At 44.1% G+C, this 13478-nt stretch overlaps 1 protein-coding gene across 1 annotated transcript in view; it reads right to left on the bottom strand.

The window, feature by feature from the left end:
- Positions 1-13209, bottom strand: part of CNKSR3 (CNKSR family member 3) — a 62390-nt gene extending 49181 nt beyond the window's left edge. The window contains exon 1 of the mRNA XM_076333821.1: positions 13063-13209. Coding sequence (XP_076189936.1) covers positions 13063-13114 — 52 coding nt within the window. The 5' untranslated portion in view covers positions 13115-13209. The remainder of the gene's footprint in view (positions 1-13062) is intronic.
- Between the last annotated feature and the right edge of the window lie 269 nt (positions 13210-13478).

Here is a 13478-nt window from a genome sequence, read left to right as displayed (position 1 = left end):
GAGTTCCCAACAACAGGTGAGGGAAGATGTGCAGAGCAAGGCTAGGAGAAGTCCTGGCCACAAAGATCTCTGAGAGGGAAAGCAGCCAGTGTATATTTGAAGCAATAAAGGCAGCAGCAGAGAGGATGGAAGAAAAGACTGGTAGGGTTAGCACACCTAGCTAGACAAAAAAAACACCCAAACAAAACTTTGCAGCAGGAAAACACACTGATAACTTTGTCCCAGTGACAGTACAGACCTGCCTTGAGGCACTCAATACCATAGGCATTTTAAAGCATATCGCTGAAGCATCTCAGCTTCCTTTGAACAGACTATGTCAAAAAACAAGGTTTATCACTGAGCAGTCAATGACCAAATCTCTCAGCTTCCCCATATTTTTATAATTGCTTTAAACAATTAGCTGCCTGACACATTTTCATTATTCCACATCATCTTACAGCCCTAGTTAGATGTGCAGTGATGATGCTACTTCCTAAAGTAGCAGAGACCTCATCAGAGTTCAGGTGCAACATCCCAACCGTAAGAAAGCCAAAGGCATCTAAGATCAACAGTGGCAAAGCTGACCGAGGGCTCTGTCTGAATCATACACAAGTTCAAAATACCACTAACCTGACCAGGAGAAGAAGAGTGGGGAAGAGTGGCTAGAAAGCTGCCCAGCGGAAAAGAACCTGGGTTGTTGGTCGACAGCCGGCTGAACATGAGCCGGCAGTGTGCCCAGGCGGCCAAGAAGGCCAACAGCACCCTGGCCTGTATCAGAAATGGTGTGGCCAGCAGGAGTAGCGAAGTGATCGTGCCCCTGTACTCGGCACTGGTGAGGCCGCACCTCGAATACTGTGTTCAGTTTTGGGCCCCTCACTACAAGAAGGACATTGAGGTGCTGGAGCGTGTCCAGAGAAGGGCAACAAAGCTGGTGAAGGGTCTAGAGAACAAGTCTTCTGAGGAGCAGCTGAGGGAACTGGGGTTGTTTAGCCTGGAGAAAAGGAGGCTGAGGGGAGACCTCATCGCTCTCTACAACTACCTGAAAGGAGGTTGTAGCGAGGCGGGTGTCGGTCTCTTCTCCCAAGTAACTAGTGATAGGACGAGAGGAAATGGCCTCAACTTGTGCCCGGGGAGGTTTAGATTGGACATGAGGAAAAATTTCTGTACTGGAAGAGTGGTTCAACATTGGAACAGGCTGCCCAGGGAAGTGGTGGAGTCCCCATCCCTGGAGGTATTTAAAAGACGAGTAGATGAGGCACTTAGGGACATGGTTTAGTGGGTGGTGGTGTTGGGTCGACGGTTGGATTCGATGATCTTAGAGGTCTTTTCCAACCTCAATGATTCTATGATTCTATGAGGAGCCCTACCTCCTTCCTAGATGTAAAGTGGAGCAGAGGAGGGCAGGAAAGAGCCCTATATCTATTCACAGCCACTCCATCTGACAACTTCATACAGTACTTTTTGTGATTATGAAGAGGCAAAAGTGTGAGCTGATATTCCACCCTCTTAGTAGGGTAGTGACAAGATATTTCTGACCCTCTGCTGAAGCTCCAAACAAGTCTTCCTGATACTTTTAAGGCACAGCAAAGCACCCATCAGATATTTGTAGGAAAGTCAGTCAATTCGATTGATGGCTACTTCCTTCTCACTGCATTTCAGCTAAACTGAGTTTTATTTGGTTTGTTTTGGTTTTTTGGCTTTTTTTTTTTTTTGAAAGATCTGTTACAGAGTAGAACTTTAGTGGTGCAGCTTCCAGAGGGTGCATAATTCCTAGATGCCAGAAGCATCTCTAGGGAGGGCCCTTGCATATATGGCTAACAAAGCTGCTAGGGGGATGCTGCAGGCAGAATGAAAATAGTTTAAATCTTAATAGAAAACTAGCTTTCAAGAGTTTACAGATATTTGAGAACACGCAATGACAGGGAGAAATATTAAAGAGCAAGATATATTTCAGTAAAGCCACAAGAGATAATTAACTAAGTTTCCAACTATCATTTCAACATACTCTTAACCCTTGGAAAATTGAGGATGATACTGGACAATAAAGTTACATGCATTATGCTCAATTATACATGGGTTAGAAACCACACAGTCCATTCAGTATTCTGCAGCAACCAAGCCCTGTTAATCTGAGCAAAACCTGTAAACGTACATAGAAACTGACAATCTGGGAAACGAGTACTTCTGTGAATGACGGCTCAACGAAAGTCTCCAGGCATGCCTATCACGGGACTGACTCTATTGGGAGCTGAAATTCCTCTCCAAGTATACGGCCCTGAGAAGCCGGTACTAATCTTACAACGCTAAAAGCTGACATACAGTGTTGCTAGTGTACTGTGGCCACATCCCAGTGTACAACTGTCAATTGCCCTGTTTCAACAGACAATTTTATACATCAGAGATGCTCACTAGCTTGGAACCTAGGCACCGTGATGTGGTCTAAGACGACAAAATATTAAACAGCTTCCCAAAATATTCAAGACTAGCTACTTCACCAAAGGTTTGGGTCCAGCAGCATCAATGGAAAACATAATTTTCCAACTAGTTTCCCATCATGGCTAGCACCGTAAGATAGGAGGGTTTCTGCTGTAAAAAGAATCCAAAGTAGCCCCAGAAGGCTGCTCCAAGTGTTTCTAATTATACCACAAAGATCTAAAAAGTGTCAGCTACCCCTGATTCAATTACAGTTGTTAGATGCTGCCTTTTCATGCAATAACACGTGGTGCTGCTCATCTTTCTACGTAGCTTTACAAAGTAGCCCACCGATTAAAGACACTGCACCAGAGCTAAACAAAGCAGAAAGGACAGAAGAGGTCAGTTATTATCACATTTGCATCTGTTATTACTCTCACATGCAATATTTTAAGAACTCTGTGTTAAAATATACCAAATTTTTCATCAGATGCTGAATAGCACGAGATAATTACAGCTCTCCCACATACAGATCACACTGATTACATTCAACAACTCTTTTGTACATCAGATGCCTATTGACTAGTAGTATTCCAACAACCCTAAATGCAGCCATGCTCTATTTTCTTAAGCCAGCATACACATAATTTTTAAATGAGCATGCCCCCTCATTTGTTATGATTTCCTGCACCCCAGCAGTTCTCAGGTGACCGACGGAGAAAGGAGGATCCAGTAACTACAACACTGAACCAGGGCCTGCAAGTTTTCTTCCTCTGCTGCAGACATCATGGGATGGACCCGGTTGGAAACTGACATGCTTGAACTCCCAGGATACTCAGCGGAGACCTACTCAGTACCTGATGGAGCCCAGAGCATGATTCAACTCGCCCTGAAACAGACACTGAGCACAAGATCTGCTGAGCCACTCTCTAGGCTCCAGTGACTGTAACAGGAGTATAGACATCTAAATTAATCATGTCTTAATCCTGACTTGAATGCCACCCACTGTATGACCAGAGGCAAATCACTTTCTTTCACCATATGCTCCACAATGCAGAGCCATAAATGGACACTTGAAGTAGCCCAAATGGACATTTCAGGAGTTTATAAGCAATGTAACTGCATTAGGGGATGAAAATAGCCAAGACAATCATGCTAATGCTGTTTCTACTACATAGATAACCTACTTCAGGTTAGTTGGACCTGCACTGCGTAAGGTAGGCATACCCCAAATTCCTCATAACGTTAACTCCCTACCTTTAAAATGAAAATAACAGCAAATTCCTACTGAGAGGGGTGCTGAAAGAATAAAATAAAGACTGCGAAGCACTAGGGACACTGAGATAATGATACTTTAAGGTTAAATCAAGATAAGAATTGCATAAGGCACCAAAAGAACACTTCATCAGCCCCCAGACACTTTGTTTCTCAAGGCGCTACTCTAGTCATCTTCCCTTGATACTTTTAAAATCTGAATAAAAGTACCACAACTAGCCAGAATCCTACCAGCCAGCATCTGGTAGGATATACAGTACATATACACTAATAAAGTAGTAAGCAGCGAAACATTTAAGAAGCATGAAACTATCCTAAGAGCGACCATAAATAGATTCTCCTCTACTAAGCCCCCAGTGTCAGCGAGTACCTGCTATGGAAGCACAGCATCCATCTCAGTCCAGTTTAATGCTCCAGCTTCAGCACTGCTGCATCAAACCCACAGCTATCCTCCCAAATAAGCAATTAATTTCATTCTCAGTCAAATGCCAATATTACGTGTTCCTCCAAGATTACCGTTAAATCCTAATCATAACTGAGGGCAAACTGCGTTCTTAACTTTTTTTTTAATGCAGTGATGTCTAACACATGTTATTGTGAGACACAACCAAAACCAGCAAGAAATAAACATGTTATTGGCAGGTTTGTTTTCCAAGTTCTTGTTTCAATCACATATGGATTTATTTATTTAGTGTTATTGTCTGAAATAGTGAAGTATGTATAGTTAGAGAAAAGATGAAGGATTGTTTTTAAATACAAGGAAATAACTATGATGCTTTTATGTTTACACAGGGGTTATATTTCACAAGAGGTATAATATTGCATCCTCTGGTGAGTACAGCCTAAGTCCAAATACTACATGGAATACTACAAATTTTAAAGGAAAAAAAAATACAAGCACACAGAATTTATAGCATATTTATCTTTTGTCTCCTCTTTCTTCCAAAGTTTCCATTACAGCTTGCATTAGGAATGCCAATAATTACTAAGTTTTATGTTTTGCCATAATCCTTTTAAAATTCAGTTTGTTGAAGCTAACAATACAAACAGCAAGAATCCTGCACCTTGCGAAGGATGGACGAGTGAAGCAGTGAATACACATCACCACTAGAACTATTCAGGGTGGAAAAGAAAAGCAAAAAAAACCCCACTCATGTCAGAGTAGGTATCCGCTTTTCACTAGGTTCGCACTTTTCCTCTACAATACTCTCCAGACACAGCTCCATCCCCTGGTCCCTGCACATATTTTTCAGTCCACATTCTTCAGGCATGTCTGAACTTGTTCTTATAGCCCTTCTTCCTCAGGGGAAGTCCTACATAGGAGGGAGGAAAAAAAAAAAGCCTTCATCCCTTATTGTTCCCTTTCTCCCTCCCCACCCCCATAGCGAAGCACACATCTTCTCAGCAGTGTAGTGCTAAGATACCTGCTCAGGTACAGTGTTCTGCCTCCTGCCACAGTGGGATAGCAGCCAACTCAAAATTGAATTTTCAAGGCACTGAAGTTATATTGCTGTCCCGATGAAACAGACTGGTAGATTTTCATTCTTCTATTTACATATCCACCTGTCACCAGAGGGTTGCCTTTTGGCCATCACAGCAAGGATACAGCTCTTTCATAATGCTAGTTCAGGAGGAGGAAAAAGTACTGCCAAGACCTGCAGCTCAGAACAAAGCATCTTTGGAACCGGCAATAGCAGTAATATCACAACAGAAGGCAGAAATCCTCTCTTATTAGATAAGGGTCTTTTACAAGCTACAAAAGCTAGAAAGCCCAACAGAAGCCCTTAACCAGTCTGCGTCACCGGCCCGCTAGACTCATAATACATCCAAAGGAGGCAATACCTTGAGCCCTTCCCTTCTGTTCTGCCTAGGAAAGCATCTGTACCAGACAAGATACCTTTTATTTAATGACAAAATGGGCATATTGCAGAGCTTTTCATAAAGTACTCACCCAGCAAACTTCATTCCAGTAATACAAGACTCTGTGAGATAAGGAAAGATATTAATGATAAAAGAATGGCAACCTAAGCAACATTCATTTTGCACACACAAGACAGAGACGTCAGGATCATTAGCCTAGAAGTGTGTACCAACACTTGCTTTAGCAGAAGCCTTAGCCCTTGATGAGCACCAATTAAGTTTTAAACGGAGTTCTTTCCTTTGATCAAGGAGCAAGATAAGATCACATTTATGCCACAGAGCTTTGATTGCAACAGCACACCAGATGCTTTGCTTACCTACCCCTAACTACTAGCATAAGAAACAGTCCAAAAAACTAAAGAGATTTTGTCATTACAGTGACAAAGAACTGTCTTCATGTAAAGGGGTATCAGAGAAGCACGTACAAGAAACTACATGAACTGAGCACTGATGCAATATTATAACATAATTTGGCCAGATACTGAATGCATGTCTGTAGACCAAAGCTACAGAGGTCAGTGATTTGATCTCACCAAATCAAACACAGATGCTTGGTTTTGTCCAGCATGTGTGACATTTGATAAAAATTAGCTACGTTTCACAATATCATTAAACATTCATTACCTATTAAAATAGATACTTAAGCCAGTGAAACAGATCAGGCTGATTCAGTGTACCTCCCACAGATCCTCCAAGCTGTGAAATGTTATTGCTCATACTCTGAAAAGATGGGGGCAGGCATATGGAAATCCGCAGGCAATTTCCTTGTGCAAAGAAAGCGTGGCGTAGGGATCTGAATGATAGCCTCAGACTCCAAAGTCATCTATCTCACTCTGGTAATGAGAGCCCAAGAGACAAAAGGACTGTATACCCTTCCTAACATCAGACAGAGATCCACAGTCAAACAGCATTTTTATTTGAATTTCCTATCTCTTACTGCAGCCCTGTGGACAAACACACTAAAATCTGTGAGCAATCCCGTGACCACAAGAGGCTGGGCCCTGAAGAACTACCGTAAATACATGAGAGGTTGCTATAGAGGCCCCAGCTCCATTAACTCCTGTCCACCCTTCCTCTCCTCTCCCCAGGTTAGCCTTGAAAACATCAGTACCTCACTACCTCCTCCTTTTGACAGGACTTACATGTTTGAGGTATGTGGAAGATAGAGCAAGGAGACACTGCGGAAACACCGTCCCTCTAGGGAGGGGAGACCTCACCATGCAACGTTGTTAGGAAAATGCAAGGTACAAATTAAGACCAATATCATCGCTTTTATGGAAAAAATGCAATGGTAATCAACTTTTTCCACTTAATTCGCAGAGGCACTGTTTGGACTTACTCATTAACATACCTTCTGTGTGAAGCTTCCCTATAAGTGAAAATCTTGTCCTAAGATGATGCAGCAAACTGAAAACTGAGCAGTCTTGCCACCTCTTCTGCAACCCCTAACTGTCGCTAGTCATCATCTGTTTGACGTGCCTGGAAGGAGCTCATCTGTTAGACCATGACTTAAACCAGGCAATCCAGAAGTTTAGATTTAAGAAATCAAAAGGAAAGAACAAACACCACCCAAAAAAACCCACATACTTTTGAATACTTGCTGACAGGCTGTATGCACGCATCACTCATAACTGCAATTCATCTAGTAGCATGTGTTGGATAACAGCCTTTTGTCAGGGTCTTTTACTTAAGAAAATCACGACCAATTTTAACATGCATTTTATCCAGTGCCCTGTACTTTATCTTCCCTTAGCTCTTGCAATGTGCTAGACAGTGTACAGAGGGAGGCATGATCCTTGGTCAAAATGATTTACAGGCTGAAAACATGGGGTCCCAGGCAGAACTGAAAGGAATGAACATGTAACAAGAGTTATGAAAATCTGACATGCACACAACATTTCATCAAAAATGAGGCTTTTCATACAGAAATCTCCAAAAACAGATACAAACGACTTCCTGTCACTCAAGGAAAAGCTTTAAAGAAAGAAGGAAAAAAGCAACCAACCCACTGGCCAATCCCTGCACCTTCTACTGAGCTGTTAGAAGACATTTCTCTTAATAAGTATACCGCCTTACATCTCTAGTTGGTTTACACTGAGCAAGCATCTTTGCTCTTAACACTACTACCCATGTTCAGGTACTACCTAAATATACCCTTGTATACCTAAAATTCATTGTCAGAGTTTCACTACATTCCTCTACAAAGGTTACAATCAACTTTCCACTAATGCCCATTGTGATTTTAGCATTTAAAATGTTGCTCTTCCAGATGTTATGCTGACAGCATTCAACTTTTAGACTTTCTGATGTTTGGTTAAAATAGTTTGAACAGCAACTTAACAGCAAATAAACAGAGCTGACTGTGAACATGAAGAGATCGGGGGGAAAAAAAAAAAATTAAAAAAAAATCACAGAACCCACAAGCAGCTCAAGAAAGTGCAACACAGCAAAAAAATGAAAACACGATCTAAACACATGAACACAGAGGCCGACTTTGGTTTATTTTTTTCATAGACATTCACTAATCTTAGCAACAATGAATGAATAATTTTAAGACTGCAGTAGTATGAACTCGTTGTGCAACTTTTTACTTTGTTTCAACCCACAAATAAATATAAATAGATTTAGTATATTCACCTTTTGCTAGTAAAACATTATGGGCCAGCTATATTCAGAATTTCAGCTGAGATCTGCAAAGAGTGGTTATTCAGTGTCATTTTCTGATCTATTTAACAAATACTCTATACAAGTATTTTTAAAGTAACCAAGTAAAGAGAGGAAAGATTCTTCTGCAGCCCCAGTTACGAGCAGCTCTCTGCTCTTCTTCACTGAAAGCAAAATACTTTGTCTTAAAAAATAACCAGGGGTTTCTTAGTGTTAGATTTTCCCAAATAATTTGAACACAACAGCATTCACTTGAGAGTACCTAAAAAGAAAAGGAAGACTAAAAAGTAACTCCAGCACTATGCATTACCCATAATTGTTTCTAAAATCCAGCTATGGTTTGCAGCTCCCGGCACACACAGTTAACATGACTGACCTTGTTGAAATCTCCCTGGGTAAGCAAGATAGCCCTAAAAAAAGAACACCAGGCCCTCACGATTAATTGCTAACTATTAATAAATTAGCGTATTTCTCCCTCTTCTCCCAGGCATGCCTATAAATAAATATAGCTGCCCGAAAGCTTTACCAGGAATGGAAATCAGGGTATTTCATGGTATAACAGGCACAGGAATAAGTGATACCCATGAACTACTGAGGAAGGGAATAACCGAACCTGGAGTACAATGAAGAGACCAGAGCAGACGCATGATCCCCAGCTAGCTAAGTCTACAGCTACAGCGACAAAGGCCAAATTGTAACGGAGCCTCACAACAACAGAGGCTTCTAACCACAAGCGCGTCAAACTGTCTTTACCGTGTAAAATTTGGCTTGAAGTCACAACTCACATAAGTATGTGAGGCCTGGGGGCAGGGGGAAGAGACAGATCAGGCTACAGCAAACAAAGAGGAGGCACAGTGATGTTCTCTAATAGGACAGTGACATTTCTCACACAGGAGGCTCTATCCTATACACAGCTTTCCTTCCTCTCGCATCTTTTGAGGAATGACCTTAGCTGTGGGGTTTTCAGTAGCCAGGGGCTTCTAGGACCAGAGAACATTTCTCCACATGATCAGATCACTCTCTTTCCTCCAAGTTGTTGCTACGCCAGTAAAATTATGCCACTTTTGTGCTGCAGACTTCTCCATGTGCATAGCCCTATGGAACTAAATGGGTTCTTGCTGGTTTCTGGACCCAGGGTAGCCCAGAAAACTGCAAGCCTACAATCAAATACCAGCAGTGCTACAACTTCCATGGCCGTACACCTGTCCCACAATAACCTCAGTAACTCCAGGAATCCCTCTCTTGAGGAGCTCTGGGGGAATTCAGTCTCACGGGCACAGGAGGGAGTGCTGTGAGATACAGGTGAGGACTTTGAGCCCGTAAGCAGCTTTGCCTGCATAACAGCCAGACCACAGATCAACCGCAACACCATCCAGATGTTAGTTTATACCCCAACAAGGATCAACTCAAAAAAACCCAACCAAACAAAAAAAAAAACCCACAAACAAACATCTTCTCAGTATAGTCAGGAAAACAGTGCAGGCTATATCACTCAAAGAGCGTAAACTCCATGTCAACCCAGCCACAAGTCAAATCAACACAGCATCCTAGCCAAAGAAGTACCTTTTCATTGCTGAATATGGACCCTAAATACTATTTGAATTTGTGTCACGCTGTAAGAGAAACCTATAACTACACCATTACTTCTTCCAGACAGAAATTGAGGAGGTGCTTATAAAAATATCAGATAGTTTTCAAACATTGATGTGTAGCTAAAAAGTTATCACATCCTTGGTCAAAGCTTGAGAAACGCTTCACCTGCACAGAAAATGGCTAGTGAGTATAAGCGCAACTCTTCCTCAGCAGCTTCCGTTTAACTAGACCAACTCTTATTAGCTTCATAGCCTGCTACTGTCAGTACAGCGCACTCTGCCAGAAAAAACACCCTTGTTCGCAAAAAATAGCAGCATTCTAGTCTGAATTAGCAAGAGAAGACAAGCAACTGCATTTTGTATCAGCTGTTGTTGGTAACAATGAACAGAGCACTTTTTATTTAAAACCTGATTACAAAAGTCTAAAAATATTCATGTTCGGCTACTAATTCTTGATAGGTTCTATTTTACATTCTAGATAAATGCTATTTACAGTATTTACCTAGGAGTGAACAGCTCAAAAATCACAGAACAAAACTCTTCAGGGTAAGAGTTACCACAAAAGTTAGTTCAAAAGCCACTTAGAAAAAAAGGCAGTTCACCAAGAGTGAATAAGCTAACTGTCCAGCAGTGGTCATACAGCTTACTTTTGGACTTTGCTTTTTGGGGGTTGTTTCATGGAACAGGGGCAAGTTTCCATGCTTCTTTTGGTTTGGTAAAGTTATTAAAAAAAAAAATCAATTTATAGGTGTTTGATTGTAAAAAGATTTGGAAGGAAAAAAAAGGTTCCTGGAGAAATATTCTCAGTTTTACATTGAAAATTAAAATGGACTAAGTCAGACCACTTATTTCCACTACTCTCTACATTTTTCCGAGATATTTTTATTGTTGTACCATAAGCATGCATCATTATCTGCAAAACTGATCTCCCCACTGAGACCTGGCATCTCCCACCACAGTTATTTATGTCATTCTTCTAGAATACATCTCCATGGCACCACAGCACTAACTACAGGCAGCGGATATCACCAGCCAAATACTTTCTCCCAGAGCTTGACCAGTTCAGTGAAGATCATGGTATCACCCTTCCTAGATGGCACGTGTAAGAAAACAAATGGCATAAGCTCCCCTCCAGTCATTTGTTTTATAAAACTAACTTTAAGAATTAAATATAATATTCATAAGGTAACATACAGAATATTGGTCTTCGGTCAAACATAAAATCCAGTGGTTGTGAACTACACAGTAGCTAACCATTTCAGATTAAAAATAAACTATGAAACATCGTGCTAATAAGGCTGTTAGCTAGCTACTAAAGTGTCAATTTTAATGTGCAGAGATGAAAGCGTAACCATAAAGACAAATTTTCCACATCTTATTTCTTTATTACAGTCTTGTCATGCAGGGAGTGACATAAAATGACGCTGTGCACCAAAGAGGTCGAAAGCTTACCTAGAAACTGAAAAACAACAGCAGAAACAAAAGTCACCAGCAGTCTTTAATTTATTCCTTTGCATTTCAAAGGACACGTGTTTGCATTAGTCAGAAGATCCACCTCCCAACTACAGCCAGCCCTCAAATTATTCTGCATAACACTAATTGAGGGTCCAGGTAAAGAGTTACCTGTTCAAGGAACCTGCGAGTAAAATAAATTATGCGAGAAAGCAAGCCAAGCATGCTTAAGTATAATAAAGCCTTTTAAAATGATTAGCAGGTTTACTCTTTAATCTGGCAAGGTAACAAACTTTCAGCGCCCAAGAGAAAAGACACAATGAAGTAAAAGCATTATATAAATATTCCACATGCCAAAGCAAAAGGCTTATTTCATTGGAACAATGCACTCCTGTTTAAACCAACACCAATCAGAAAAAGGAGATCTTTCCGTGGAAGTTATTTCTATGTTGACGCGTAACTTCACAGCGCGTTTGTGTGGAATCCTCTTCTCACAGCGGCTGCTTGGCCGGTCCCTCGCTGGCACCGGCCCCTTCGTGCACATGTTCACGCTCAGGAGGGCTGGGAGTATCCATCTCGCGCTGCGTGAAAACATGAGCCCGCTTCCCAAATTTGCCTCAGTCTTGAGCCGAACCCCTGCCAAGTGCTGACCACAGGCACGCAGTCTAATCAGCGTTATGGTCCCGAGACAGAGGAGTAATGGCTGCTTAAGTAAATGCCGCTTCTGGTCCAGGGAAGCTTTCACCTCTGAAAGCTTTCCTCATTTCACACCAGCTTCCACTCCAGCAAAGCCTGTGAACCCAACGCTGCAGGAGTCCCCCCCCGGCAGGAACGGGGCACTTCGCGGGTACGGCCCACGACCCAGCGCCCGCTTCGTCCCCACCTTCCCTCTCCCACCAAAGAGCTTCCCGGAGCTGGACGCAGGGGCAGGCTTCCCAAACGCCCCCTTCACCCGCCAGTCCCGCGGAGGCTTCCCGCGGCTATGTCGGCACCGTGAACAAACCCCGAAGCGGAGCAGGAAGTTTTGAGAGGCGGGAGAGGGAGAGAAACAAGCATACGCACCAGAGGTGAGGGGTGGGAGGGATGGACGGACGGACAGACAGACGAAGGGGCCGCTATTCCACTCTCCGAGCGGGAGCCCAGCGTTTTAATCCCATCATCGTTAAGCAGGATTAAGAGTTCTTGCTTACTTGGGCTAGTTTATAAAGTTTTTGTTTAACTTACAAAATTGAAGTTTTTTCGACCACCGAGCGGCTTTTGCTTGAAAAGCTGGAAGTTAACTTATTGTATCTGCCTGAAGGAGAATGGTTACCATCTCTATGCAAGCAGACTGGCCAGCACGACCGCAGAAGAAGGGGACCGAGCCCCGGGGAGCCGCCACTGCACATACATGTACCCCGAGCCAGCCACCCTCACGCAGCCCGCTGCAAAGCTCACCTCCCCCCTTCCCCACCTCCGAAAAAAAAAAGCCCCTAAAACCCACAACGCGCAGTACGCACCAGTGCACTAACAGGTAAGGAGACAAGTCAGGAGGGAGCGGTACGCCGCCAACTCCCAAGCACCACGCCGGGGGAGTCCCGGGGCTCAGCCGGCGGGGCGGCCACGGAGCCGGGGCCGGGGCTGGCACCGCCGCGGCGCTGACAAAGGCGCCCGGCGGCGGCCCCTCTCGCCCCGCCGGCCATGCGGCCGCCCCACCGGGAGCCCGACTCTCAGCCCGACACCGCAAAGCCCCCGCGGCACGAACCGGGCCGGGCCGGCGCCCTCTTACCCTTAGTCCAGTCCACCACTTGCTTCGGGCTCCACCTGGTCACCGGCTCCATGGCGGGCTCAACCCCGCCAGCACCAGCCCCCGCGGGAGACCGCAGCCGCGCTCCTTCGGACGCGGACTCGCCCCCTCTCAGGCTCCCATCCCGGCAGTGCCGCTCCGGGCCGCCCCCTCCTCGGCCTGGCTCCTCCCGCCGGCCGCGGGGCTGGGCCCGCCCCGCTGCCGCTCCGCCCCCAGGTGCTGTCCCCCGGCGGGCCGGGCCGAGGCGCGGCCGTTACGGCCGGTTCCGCCCCTGTGTTTGGGGAGGTGCCGAAGAGGAACTTCCTGGGATCCCCGCGGCTTCTCCCGGGAAGGGGAAGGGGAGAAGAAGGCGTCTGGGAACAGAGCTTTTGAACTCTTGTTACCTTTCAGACTCTGCC

Source organism: Aptenodytes patagonicus, chromosome 3, assembly GCF_965638725.1.
Source record: "Aptenodytes patagonicus chromosome 3, bAptPat1.pri.cur, whole genome shotgun sequence".
In the NCBI taxonomy this organism is placed as follows: domain Eukaryota; kingdom Metazoa; phylum Chordata; class Aves; order Sphenisciformes; family Spheniscidae; genus Aptenodytes; species Aptenodytes patagonicus.
This window is presented reverse-complemented; position numbering and strand designations above follow the sequence as displayed.